The sequence below is a fragment of the Seriola dumerili genome, unplaced genomic scaffold (genome assembly GCF_002260705.1).
Source record: "Seriola dumerili isolate Sdu_G_001 unplaced genomic scaffold, Sdu_1.0 BDQW01000056.1, whole genome shotgun sequence".
NCBI classification, from domain to species: domain Eukaryota; kingdom Metazoa; phylum Chordata; class Actinopteri; order Carangiformes; family Carangidae; genus Seriola; species Seriola dumerili.
The window spans coordinates 2,927,531-2,941,328 of record NW_019174311.1 but is presented as its reverse complement, the minus strand read 5'-3'; the positions used below and the strand labels follow the sequence as shown (position 1 = coordinate 2,941,328).

The window sequence follows — 13,798 nt, the reverse complement described above, 5'->3', positions numbered from 1 at the left end:
CTAAGTATATTTACAGTACATGTTCACACTCATGAATAGATGTTGAACTTAAAGTTTTGTTCTTGATCTTAGAAACAGTAGTTCAACCAAAAATAATAATCTTAGCTGAAGGTCCACTTACTAGATTTCTTATAGAATTTTTTGCCTCAACTCATGCCCTTTAATGTTTAGATGGAGTTTGCTCAGTCATGCAGAGTGAATAGATAATCATGTAAGACATGGAGGCATTGTAATAGGTTACACATCTTATATGATCGCAGTTGTGTTATATTGTCCATCACTGATAACTGTTTACAGCTGTGCCACAGGAGGAGCTATGGTTGTTGACAAATACATCAAACACTTATATCTGCTTACAACTACATTATTGTGTGATGCAGTTTGCTATAGATATATAGATATAGAGTTTGTTGTTTGAAAATGCAGCATTATTGGTTTAACAACTCAGACATCAAAGTAAATGTCCACCATAAAGTCATGAGAAATGACAGAGAGTGACACAACTGTATTGGAACCCTATCAACATCTTTGCACCTCCCATAGATTCACCCTGGGTGGCCCCTAAAGCTGAGACCCATATGACATCTCTGGTGGGTGGGAGTGGAGCTGATTGCATAATGCTCTTCAACATCTGACCACTAACTGGTGACACTTTCTGACACTGTTTATTTGCTGTTTTGAAGTTCGTCCTCAGTGCAGGTCAACAGGTGAGCTTCCTGACAGTCTTCACTTCTGATCATTATCGATTCATTATTATCATTATTCTTATTATTATCACAGTTATTTCCTTTATTTTGATTGTATTAATGATTATAGCTGTAAAGATGCATTTACATTCATGTATTATTAGCAGTGTTACTGTTTTATTTTATTTATTTATTCCTTCATGTAGTGGAAAACATGTCATACACACACAGTGTATCCCTAAATGACTTTTGACAGTCATTGAGCAGAGAAATATGGTGTAGATACTTCATATACTTCTATGTAGCAGTCTATAGCTAACTTTTGGATATGTGGCTTTTTTGTGAGTGATCAATAGTTAAATGTTTTCACCAACAACAAAAACAAAATTAAGATAAAATTAAAGTGTTGACCTACTTGTGTTTGACAGACCAATGTAAAGATAACATTTAACCACAGGAAAAATCCACAGGTCCTAAGAATTAGCTTATCTGCTCACCGCAGGGCATTGCGAGGGTAATGATACAGCTGGCCTCTGTTTGTAAACTAAACTGCACATATAGGAGCTCAGTGACAAATTAAAGTCTGGATTAAGTATTATTTAGGTGTCATTTTTTGGATTATTTATTTTATTTTATTCATAATATTCACTTTTCTTTGGAGTCTGAAAAACTTTTAACAGCAGGGAAATAATAGTTAATACTGAAAAGAATTAGATGCATCCCTGCTGTGTTTTATACAGGATTATTTGATAGTTACTGCAGTAATCAGCCTTAGATGATGACGTCTGTCAGGGCTGCACTTGAGCGCCTGCAGAATGAAGATAAGCAGCAGCAACCTGCCGCACCCTGGAGGAGGCACCTGCTGCTCTCTGGAGCTAAGATGAACCACTACATGCATTTAAAGCCCCTTTGAATATTTTTAACCATGTCAACTATATGGGATTTTACTTTTATGAAACTCAGTGCCAAGTTCAGTCATATCCGTGTCTTTCTCATTTTATATTTTGGTCACATGACCATGTTAGAGATGAGATTTGACTTTTTCTGTGGGGGGTGGGGGGTGGGGGGCAATTTAAGGAAAAAGTAAATACATAATACTCTTTTACACATCCTGAATGCAATGAAATATTTATACTCTTCACAAATATATTACAGATGCTGAGTCAGCCTTTGCATGTTTGTAGGATAAAATGGATTTCCTGTCTCCTGTCTTAATTTAGAGTAAGAACAGCTGCAGTACCATGGCTGCCTTCCTGCATCACTGCCCCTTTCTGAAGTCAGTTCCTAAACCAGCTTTAAGACGGACAGGAGCGGCCTGGCTGACTCTGGCTGATAAATGCCCCATCATTGCTCGCCAGATCACCGTGAGTAGCCCGGCCTCTCTGAATGCCGCGCTGACCATATCGCCTACCAAGATGAAGAGTCACCGACTTCCAACGGTGGACCAAAGGATAATGTCTTCTCAAACGGCCACTCAGGTGGCTGTGTCTGTATCGAAGGTTTGCCCTTTTGTCACCTCTCAGATTGGGATGGTCCAAGCCAGCCTTGAAGTACAGGAGGACGTCAAAGAAGGTAGGCAGAATAGAAAAGCTGTAGTGATGCTGCAATTAATATACACAACACCAGAGAAACTGAATTTGAACTTTAAGAGAAGCGAAAATTGCCAAATTTCAAACAGAAAACAAAAATCCAGGACAAAATTGCAACAATCCTTCACTGACAGACCTGCACTCCTCTTTCACAGGTTTGATGACTTCTCTGTTAAAGGGTTTAAAAGATTCAGTCCTCCAACCATCAGTTCAGACCAACACTGTCACCCACCTCCTTAAAGACAACATGGGTATGATTGACCATTTAAAAAGGGCCGAGAGCTACTACTACTCATTTAATAATGTGACGTTTTGTAAAAACATGTTTTTTATTTGCCCAATCAGATAGCCGTTCATTGAATGCAGTAATTAATTTAAAGTGAAACCCATCCCTCCCGCAGCTGGCCCCAGCTATGACTACGACCGCTTCTTCATTGAGAAGATCGCTGACAAAAAGAAGGACCACACATACAGAGTCTTCAAGACGGTGAACAGGAATGCTGAGGTCTTCCCTTTTGCAGAGGATTACTCCGTCTCTGGGCGGGAGGGCTCCCAGGTGTCCGTCTGGTGCAGCAACGACTATCTGGGAATGAGTCGGCACCCACGGGTCCTCAGTGCGATCAGGTAAAATGAGACAGAATAAAAGCCCTTTGAAGAAAGTCTCAAGTCAGTCAAGATGAGTTCAACTTAAATCCCAGTTCTTGTCGAAGTCAAAGTCAAGTGTGATGTGGGCAAATTATGTAGGGAAACTGCAAGTCATTTAGAAGTCTGACATTTTCCTTTCAAAGCTATTTTTATACATAGCAGAGATGAAGTCCTTGAAATGCATAGACCAAATATTTCATTTGTCAAGGTGTATCGTGTTCAAGTTCCTGCTTTTCACTGTCTTATTTATTTTTCATTCTTCCCTAGAGGGACTTGAATGTTTGGGCTGTTATCTCAAGGAGGCAAATGTTAAGTTAGTAAAGTTTTACCGCAGTCAAGTCCAATTCCAGCCTCAAGAACCGAACTTTGTAACTTAGTTATTGTTTTTCAGTGGCAGATGTACATGTGAGGTTCAGTCTATCGTCAATCTTTCTTTCTGAATATAAAACATTTTTATTTATTTAGTAATTAGTGGGTTCCAGTTGTAGTACCAAGGACACCTCTCATGACATGGATTATGTTTGATCATTTAGTTGTTTGTTTCTCAGAGATGCCCTGGACAGACACGGTGCAGGTGCAGGTGGGACCAGGAACATCTCTGGCACCAGTAACTTCCACGTGTCTCTGGAGAAAGAGCTCGCCCATCTACACAAGAAAGACGCAGCTCTGGTCTTCTCCTCCTGCTTCGTGGCAAATGACTCCACCCTCTTCACTTTAGCTAAAATGCTGCCAGGTAAATACTGTGCCATGGGCCATATGAATAGACTCAGGTGATGCCATCCAGGAAAAGGTCCAGCACGAATGTCACTGTCTCTGTTTTTGAATCACTTTTCGAGATATTCTGTATTCTGGAACCCATATTCTAGACATATTCATGATTCATAAATCGTAGAAAAGGGCAAGAACATCTTTATACTGTTCAGTGGGAAGTCATCGCCATTGGTTTGATGGTGTGTGTGATCTGTTGTACAGGGTGCGAGATCTACTCAGATGCAGGGAACCACGCATCAATGATTCAGGGCATCAGGAACAGTGGAGTGAAGCGCTTCATCTTCCGCCATAATGATAGCCGCCACCTGGAGGAACTGCTGCAACGCTCAGACCCCAAAACACCCAAAATAGTGGCATTTGAGACGGTGCATTCGATGGATGGTGAGTACAGTGAAATGTTAAGTTGCAGTGATAGTAGAGGTTGTTTACATTGATAGATCATTTTTAGCTGATAAACCTATATAAATGTTTTTTTGTATGCAGTTTTATGTGTATGAAGACTGAGCTATATGATCATTCAAGCTGACACACAAGATATAAATGTTGATGTTAATTTGTACTATATACTGTAACATTGCATGCAATATCACTTTAGTTTGCTGTATATGGGAGGCTGCACGCTGTGCATGTGAGAATTGGCACACAATCCATGGCAATATCAAGAATTTCATTTGTGCTCTGTTGATGCAATTGACTAAAACCCTTTTTCATACTGTGTCATTAATGACTAGAAATACCACTTGAAATTTGCTAATTATATCTCTAATGAATCCATATATTTATCATGTAAATTTGGTCAAACAGTCATTTTCAGCAAAGTTCATAATTCATAGCTAATAAAAATAAAGCTGGCATTACTTCTATACAATTACTCAGTCTGCAATATTTGTCATTCATCACTGTCTCCCAAGGGAGGAAATAGTATTCCCCCTCAGCTCTTTCTCTCTGTCTGATATTACACCAGTGACGGCTCCATAAAGCACAAACTGAAGTAGACCGAATGGATGGCTGCAACTGTATCCAGGACAATTTCACCCCAAAAGAAGTCATTTTTAAAGAAATATTCTATGATTTGTAGCTGTAGTGAGATTTTAATATCTTCAGTCATGAGAACGGCTCTCCATATACATTTTCTGCTACAGTACAGACTGTATGTGTTCTATATATTACAACATGGTGAAATTTACAGCATGAATGTCCGGCTGTTCACCTGTGATGCACAGTTCTAATTATACCACCTAATTCTCTGGGGCTTTCAGGTGCCATATGTCCTCTAGAAGAGCTGTGCGATGTGGCTCACCGTTATGGAGCTCTGACGTTTGTTGATGAAGTACACGCTGTGGGCCTGTATGGAGCCCATGGAGCTGGAGTGGGAGAGAGAGACAATGTTATGCACAAGATTGACATTGTGTCTGGGACCTTAGGTGAGTATCTTTTAAAGAAAATCCTTGCATTTAAATTATTTTATTATTTTTCAAAGAGATTAAAGGGCACTCCTACAATGATAACTCTTACATCAGTCATCCACCAACATATCCTTTCACTATGACACCAAGAGGGGCAAGGCAAACGGCTTCAAACTGTCATAGATTAATTATCCCTTGTGTCTTGGCTAAACTCTCATTCACAGCCTCTCTTGCACTAACTGACAAGGTCATACTGCCAACACAGAAGCAATAGCTCTCAACAAGCATGATGACATTCTCATGTTGGTTAGACAGAGGGCAGGAGAGGAGTGAACTCTCATCAAAGGACGCAGAGGTTTTATCAGCTGGGTGCCAGCTTTACTCCCTCTCTGGTCGTACTGATAAAACGATCATCAGGGAGGCCATGCTATCTGTATCTGTATCTACTGACTGCAAAGTTAATCCCCGTCAACCACACATCAATTGTAAACTCATACAACAACTTTACAAGGCATGGTTACAAGTGTTCACTTGGCAATAAATAAAGTACTTCAACAATCTGAAATAACAAATTAATAGTGGTGTATTATCAACACACAACGTTTGTTTGATATGTTATGGCGATTTTATGATGTGATACAGAAAAATAATCAATTCATCATTTATCAATGTATCATATAACAGTATAGCACTTGGGACATCAAAATAAAACAGAGTTTAATCTCACTGCCAGCAGTTTATATAAAACACAAGTCATTTAAATACTTAAAAATGATGTGGTATCAAATTCATCTCAGGTCAACTACCTCAACAACAGCACCGTACTACATACAGACTGCATGAAGTACATTTATTCAATCAGGTTTTAAACTAAATTGAAATTAAACACACAATTATATCCCTACAAATTAGACAGTATCCATCAGACTTTAGTAAAAACAGCAATACAACAATGAAAAACTGCTGCATTCAAAATGAAACTAATACCATTATTAAATCTACAGTATGTATGTATTGAAGGTAAAAGTGCTCATTATGCATATTGTATTAGTTATTTAACTGTATTATCATTAAAAAAAAAATCATACTTATATAAAATATGAATCTACAACTTGACTTTATCTGCCAAATAAATGCATGGAGTAAAATGTATCTTCTCTGAAAGGTAAGAGTAAATAAAAAGGTTTTAAAAAAGTACTATGAAGTAAAGTATGTTACATTTGCACTTCCCTTCGCTGATTATTTCCTCACCTCATATACCCTCTGTCATCTGTTGCTGTTCCAGGAAAAGCCTTTGGCTGTGTGGGAGGCTACATTGCCAGCAGCGCTGCCCTAGTGGACACAGTGCGCTCCTTTGCAGCTGGCTTCATCTTCACAACTGCCCTGCCACCAATGGCTCTGGCTGGAGCCTTGGAGTCTGTCCGGGTGCTGAAGAGCCCCGAGGGGCAGGGGCTCCGCAGAGCCCACCAGAGGAACGTAAAACACATGAGGCAGCTGCTCATGGATAATGGCCTACCTGTGGTCAACTGCCCCAGCCACATCATCCCCATACGGGTATGACGATGTAGCACTGCTGCTGCCTCCACTACTACATTACCTCTCTCTAACAACTCCTCAGCTGATGATAGTGAAGTGTCTCTAAGGTCAAAGCAGTATCACCTTCAGCAAGCTATTCATTTTCTTTCAAGATTAAGCAGACATCTTTAATTAATCTCACACTAGGGAAAGCAGGGGTGGAAAAAATAAAATTAATGATGGTTGAATTTCATTTAGCTGCTTCAGTTTCAGGGTCCTGGTGTTGTTCCTGCTGGCTCACTGTGATGGCTCACTGGGACACTTGAAAAGAAAAGAGCCATCATTAATGCTGTTAGTAACTCCTGCTCTCTTCCTACTGTGACAATTCATAGTAGTTTCTGCAATGAAAAGGGTCTGATGTGCACTCCTCTGTAACTCAACTAGTACAGCACAGAACACATGGAGTCTGGAGTGTGCCACCACAGTAATTCTAGACTTTTTCAGTGTTTAATTATAATCCCATTCATACATTTTAGAAAACAGTTATATGTCATTATGTTAATTCAGTCTGAAATATTTTTGTAATACCATTTATTTTTTGGTTCCATTTTGAAATTCAGTTACTAATAAATAATTTATAAACAGATGAGAGGTTTTTTTCTTTTCTTAATGCCTAATTTAGATGCTAATTTAATTAGTCAATTTGTAAGTTTCAAATGCATCACTTAATCAGTTACAACTTAACACTTAAAAGTTTGTAAATTAGTGTAAACCACAGTACTGACTTTGATAGCTACATGTATAATCTGAATGTGCTGAGTAAAAGCGTACACTAAATGGTTAATGTCACTTTTCACTGGTCCATTTTCTAGGTGGGCAACGCTGAGCTGAACACCAAGGTGTGTGACACCCTGCTGGAGAGATACAACATCTACGTCCAGGCCATTAACTACCCCACAGTGCCGCGAGGTGAGGAGCTGTTGCGCCTGGCTCCGTCTCCTCATCACAATCCCGCCATGATGGAGTATTTTGTGGGTAAGTGTTGGGAGCCTTACTGCTGTTAGGTCAGAGTTGTTGTAGTAAACGTCCAATCAAGCTAAGTGGGGACAATGGCAGGTACAAGTGATTTATGTTTGTTGTCAGTGAGTCTCTTTGCATTGTAAGCACCAAAACTGCAATGCAGTAAAAATAACAATATCATAATATCACGTCACGCAACATAATCTCTCAGCTAAAATGACCAGAGCTGAAACTTTTAAGATGGAAAAATACATATTTGGATTTATTTGCTCATTCTTATGAATGTTTGTTTCACTCACAGATGCACTGGTGGAGGTGTGGCAGGAGGCGGGGCTCCTGCTCAACAGCCCGGCCACGGCCTCCTGCACCTTCTGTGATCGCAAGCTGCATTTTGACCTCATGAGTGAGTGGGAGAAATCCTACTTCGGCAACATGGAACCGCAATACATTACTGTGTCTGCATAATACCAAAGTAAATCAAGTTTCTCACCACAAGCTACACATACAGTATATGTTTAAATTTAATACTATTTTTGACATTATTTTAAATTATACTTCAGGTGCACTAAGAGTACTAATGTACTAACTTTGTATTTGTGTTTAAATATTCTTTAATGTCAGTGGCATGGACTTAATTCCAGTATTTATTCATGTTTTCCTGTATTTATGTATTCAAAATTTGTGGTTAAATATTATTAAAGAAAATTGTGCCTCCACCATTTTAAAAGCATAAAACCTGCACATCGGGCACTTTCTTAAATCTCTTATCTAGGTGTGATAGTTCCAATTAAACCATGCTTTCTTTCATTTTGCGTGATTTCCTCTATACCATATAATCATCATGACCATCATGTTTTGTTTCCATCTCCACAATAATTAAGTTACTAATGTTTCAGTCATAAAATGTGTGAACTAGCAAAGTTAACTGGTTCATAAAATAAGGGATAATAAAACATTCAATAAAATTGTGGTGTTGAAAAACTCTACAATTCACTTACTCCTCTTATAATCAATATATATAATATATGCTGTGCTGTGATTTTAAAGATATTGACTACAACAACAAACACTGTTGTTATTCCTTAGTTAGAACTTGGAAGACATGATACAAATAAAAGCACCGTGTTCTCAAAGAACCATCAAACATGTCTAATAAAAGTGTGGGAGAATTCTCAACAGTTTTCATCAGTGTCTCCACCATAAGACAATTTAAGGTACAGGCACTGACATGGCTACATCCTGTGTTCTGTTTCACTCTGACTATCAACACTAGTTGACATTGCAGGGGCTGGCCACTTCCCGTTTCACTCTTGCCCTCAGTCTGCGGAGCTCTGCGTTCTCACTGTCCACAGTGAGACCACATTCAATTAATGTCCAAGCTTTACTCAGCTGCTGCTCCCCATAGTGCTGCAGCGCCCCCCGCAGGAAGCACTCAGCCAGATGCAGCCTCCCCAGGCCAGCCTCCACGCACAGGATTGCCTGGTCCCTGTGGAGCTCCAGGGCCCGAGTGAAGTCCTCCAGAGCTGCTCCTTCTCTGGAACAGAGCACCAGGCTGCGACCTCGCCGACACAGGTCCTCCGCCCAGACTTGGGGGTCATCTGAGCAGCTGGGGTCGGATCCACCGTGTTTCTGAATAACTCGGTCTAGGTCAGCTATGGCCTGCTTGTGTAAACCCAGCTGAGCGAGGCAGGCAGCGCGCTGGCGAAGATACTGGAGTCTGTGACTGCCCACTGCTTGTACTGCTACAGTCAGGAGTGTGAGAGCCTGATCCCACTGGCCAGCTGATGACACACTGCTGGCCTCCTGTGCTGCTGCCTGTTACAATATAAATGCCGAACAATTAATATGCTATTTATAACTTAATAAATACTCCTTATTTACAATGCTTTAGCTGAATTATGGAAAGATGCTGTTTCCCTGTCTTGTAAGTACTGTAAAACAGTTTATTGATGTCATCATACATTATGCATACTTTTCCATACTTTTTCCATCTTCTCTGACCTTATTTTCCATTTCAAGCATATGAAATATGCATTGCGATATGTTTGGAGAGAACCTCCTAAACTGACTGAGGTTCCACTGCAGTTTTGTGCGATTTCATTTTGAGCTTATTTAGGTTTTTGGATATAACTTAGTTGGCATTGTGTTACATTAACAAAAAGTGCAGTGCAGTGCAGAGATGAAATCAGAATTTCATGGAGGTCAAATAAGAAAAGGGTTTCCACAGAATCACAGAGAATCTCTTCACTTTTATCACAGTGTGAACTGAAAAACAATCCATTTGATTCAATTTCATAATTTCATCAGTGAGTGAATTTATTTTACAATTGATTAAATATATAGTACATACAAAGTTTCATTTTACAGCCTTGTGATATTAGATTGAAAATATGATCATCTGTAATATAATAAACAGTTTTATTTCATTTTAAATTGATGCATTTATTCATTTGCAACACTCACAATTATACTGCACTGTTAATCTAACAGAAAAGATGTGGCACATTTTTTATCCCTGTAATGGAATTGTATCTGCAGCTTAATTATAAACCTAATTTGCTGATGATGGTAGAATTAAAAATGCTGCTTTTACCAGAACAAATCCTGTTGCCCATGGCACTTGTTCTTAAAGATGAAATCTAGGATTCCAGCACTGAACTTACCTGTGCCATGCGTTTTCGCTGACTGAATGGGATCAGGGCCAGCAAGAAGTCCAGACTTAACGGATCTTTCTCAGTCAGTTTGCTGAGCCTGCGAGCTGCGCTGCGGTAGTTCTGTTGCCAAGCCTCCACCACACCCACCCTGGCCTGGGCCACTGCATCTCTTGGATCCTGACCAAACACCTGGCAGAGATGAACGCTTGCAGCCTCAACTTCACCTGGAGCAGATGGACCACAACAGCAGGCATAAGGATCACTGTAAACAAGGAGTGCCTGCTTCAGTAGCTCTGTTTTATTTAGGTGGAAACACCATACAGCCTAAGCCATAATCTCTTAAACAGACCATTTCCAGTGACATCAAGTTCTCATCTCACCTTTGGCTAACAGTATGTCCACATAGAGGAGATGCCATCGGGGGTCTCTGCAGTCAGTCCTCATCAGAGCTCCACCGATTATAAAAGCCTCTCTGAGCTGTTCTTCGTGGCAGGGCACAGCATTAGTGACCAGGATGTCTGACAGATTGGTTCGACAGAACTGATGCAGCCAATCACCGACCAGCTTCCGTGCCTTGTCTTTGAGTGATAGGATGTCTTTGGTGACCATGTCAGTGTTTATCTGAAGTGCTGCCAAGATATCATGAGTGCATTCCTATAGCATAGAAAAAAGGGGCATTTGAATATTATATTTCTGTTGGACATACACATTTCCTTCAGTGGCAACAGACAATCTGATCCTGTCCTATCAGCCAAAATTCAACTATGTTTGTAAAAGAAAACAGCATGCCATATTCTGAGATCCTTTAAATCCCATTTGCCCAAACTTTTCGTAGTGTAGGGTAAGCGTGTTTTCTGCTCTACCAATATGAAATGATGCGTCTTTTGCCTCTTTTTCCTGCCCACGTCGGTCATTATAAGCATTATAGTGGCTGTTGCATGTCACTAAATATCATGACATCAAATTCAACTTTTTCAAGCCGGTACATTTCATTGTAAAGCTGCCTGGTGTAGCATAAAGTTTACAATTAAAATCTGCCGTAAGCTACAAAAGGCCCATTCTGGCAGTTTTTCAACTCAAGAATACCTGTTGTTGATTCAGCAGGAGATAGGTGAAGCCTCGTCCACAGAGGGCCTGAACATGTTTTGGGTGCTCCTTCAGAATGGCACTGAAATCAAAGATGGCAGTCTTTCGTTGGTTCAGCAGGGCATAACACCTCGCTCTTTCCAACAAGGAGTCTGCTGCCTCACCACCTTGAAGAGCACAATTAGTGGATTGGCTTTTATTACTTAGTTATACAGTAAAAAGCACATATCCAAATACACATAATAGTATGTATGTAAGTTATTGAAGCCAAATCTATAAACAGAGCTTGTGTTTTGACCCAATCTATTTCTTTATCCCTTTAATCATTCCCCCTTTCTAGATTAAAGTATGACCTGCTGTTAATTAAGTAACAACAATCAGAATTAGACCAGCAACAAACATCAAATATCAATCAGATTCTAATCACCAGATGCCATGATAGCGATGGAAAGATAAGCCACAGCCTCCCTGACAGCACTCTCCTCTCTCGTGCCTTCCAGGATGCGTTTTGCAGCAGAGTGGCAGTGTCCCCGCAAAAGTGCACGATCCTTCTGTTGTGCCACTGCTAACAGAGGACACAAGCAGCTGGTATCCCCACACTGAATGAGCTTTTTCAGAAGCTGCAGGAAAAAAATGGGCAGATATGAATTCTTTATCTATTTGACTGTAAAAGTTGTAAAGTTAAGGAACAAAGATATTAAGCTACCAGATACAGTTTGGTGTTGTTACTGCATTCCTTCAGAAGAATGTACACTATGAAAGACGTTGTTCAGTTGATTTTAGATTGAGACTACACTTATTGACAGTTTATGTATGATAATAAATTACTGTAAAACAAAATTGCAACAGCTCACCTACTACACTGGCCAAGCTATTAAAACCTAAAATTGATCTAATGGCTGATTGTTTAATGTTTTGATAGTGATCAGGCAATCCATACTTTCCCAATTTACCTTGGGCCCCAAAAGAATGTTTAATCTTAGAGGACTGTATATGATATTTAAACTAGAATCACTTCCTCGTGGTTGTCTGCCTCCTGCACTCAGACTAGTTTCAGGTTACATCCCTGTTTATCCAGAGTCATAGAAAATATAAACTATTTGGGTGAAATTCTGTCATAATTGCTGGGTGAAGTCTTGAGTAATGGCTAAAAAGTGTTTTCTGAGGTCACTGTGACCTTGACCTTTGAACTTTGACCACCAAAATCTACTCAGTTTGTCCTTGAGTCCTAGTGAATGTTTGTGCCAAATTTGGAGAAGTTCTGTCAGGGCGTATATCGTGTCCAGGAGAATGGGACGGACATACATACGTACGGACGTACACATGGACAGATAACCTGAAAACACGTCTGTCCATGTGCGTGTTCTATATTAATATATAGAACACATAAAATAAGAATAAAAATCTATATAATATACTGTATATACATCAGAAACAGCTTTAATCAGAAATATGGTGTGCAATTTAACAAAAAGGTTGGAGTGTAATAAGAACTTTGTAAAATGACAGTGTAAAATAAATGCAGCCAAAGAATCAACTTTGAAGAACTAATGGTGTCTGTGGACATCACTTCTGCCCTAAACCTACTATACATACCTGATTGGTGTCATAAAGAAAGCCTCTGTGCAGCTGCAGCAGGGCAAGGCGAGCCAGAATGGGGGCCCGAGGACTGGTGGGCCCGACAGAGAGCAGCAGCCGGTAGGCCTCCTCGACTCGGCCAAGCTGGTACAAAGCATCAGCTGCCAGGATCTGAGGCCCATCAGCACCTGGCTGGAGCTCCATTAGCAGCAGAGCCAGGGAGTGGACACCAGCAGGAGTCCTAATGCACAAACCAGCAAAAGGTGCTACATCAAGCAAATGTATTTAACTGAAAAAAAAATGAATGCAAACTTTCATTGGGACAGAATTCATAAACTGATATTTGTAGTTTTATTGAGATGTTAAGCACAGAACTAAATAAATCACCTGAGAAAGTTGCATAATAAACTTCAGATGTTTGACACATGACATATTAGTAGGAAAAGCACAGGTGTTACTAAGAAAATTAATGATAGCCGTGTCCCAGAAGTGTCACAGTCAGCTATGGCAGTGAGCCGGCATGAACAATACCAGGACCCTGAAACTGATTGAAATTCAGTCGTCTTTAACTCCATTATTTACACGAGTGCTTGTCCTGCCGTGATATGCCAACATATTTCCTGTCAAAAAGGCCTATTGAGTAAAATGCCTTAGAGACAAACATCATACCCTGATCTGTGGTTGTCTCTCTTTGACATGACATTCAGCTGATCCTCCTGCTGGAGATGCTGGGAGTCTTCAGTGGATCTGGACTTGGATTTGTGCTCTCCAGTCCCCTCCAGCATGACTCGTCCCTGCTCCAATAAAACAGTAAAGAGCAGCCCCCGGCAGTTCCATGGCACCAAGCA

The 13,798-nt window shown here is 40.2% G+C and overlaps 2 protein-coding genes across 2 annotated transcripts; one reads left to right on the top strand and one right to left on the bottom strand.

Annotated features, from left to right (window-relative positions):
• Positions 1–581: 581 nt before the first annotated feature.
• On the top strand, positions 582–8,439 carry LOC111219041 (5-aminolevulinate synthase, erythroid-specific, mitochondrial-like). Its single transcript, XM_022741610.1, has 10 exons — positions 582–707; positions 1,907–2,258; positions 2,431–2,526; positions 2,677–2,899; positions 3,469–3,653; positions 3,893–4,072; positions 4,951–5,115; positions 6,383–6,651; positions 7,485–7,647; positions 7,934–8,439. Exons 2-10 carry the CDS (start codon positions 1,928–1,930, stop codon positions 8,095–8,097), a joined length of 1,776 nt encoding a protein of 591 aa, XP_022597331.1. The 5' UTR covers positions 582–707; positions 1,907–1,927; the 3' UTR covers positions 8,098–8,439.
• A 453-nt stretch (positions 8,440–8,892) lies between these two features.
• On the bottom strand, positions 8,893–13,784 carry ttc34 (tetratricopeptide repeat domain 34). The gene is made up of 7 exons (XM_022741812.1): positions 13,620–13,784; positions 12,969–13,191; positions 11,800–11,992; positions 11,373–11,539; positions 10,667–10,940; positions 10,296–10,510; positions 8,893–9,447 (listed from the first exon to the last, which is right to left on the bottom strand). The coding sequence occupies exons 1-7, from the start codon at positions 13,733–13,735 to the stop codon at positions 8,902–8,904; spliced, it is 1,734 nt and encodes a 577-aa protein (XP_022597533.1). The 5' UTR covers positions 13,736–13,784; the 3' UTR covers positions 8,893–8,901.
• Positions 13,785–13,798: the final 14 nt, after the last annotated feature.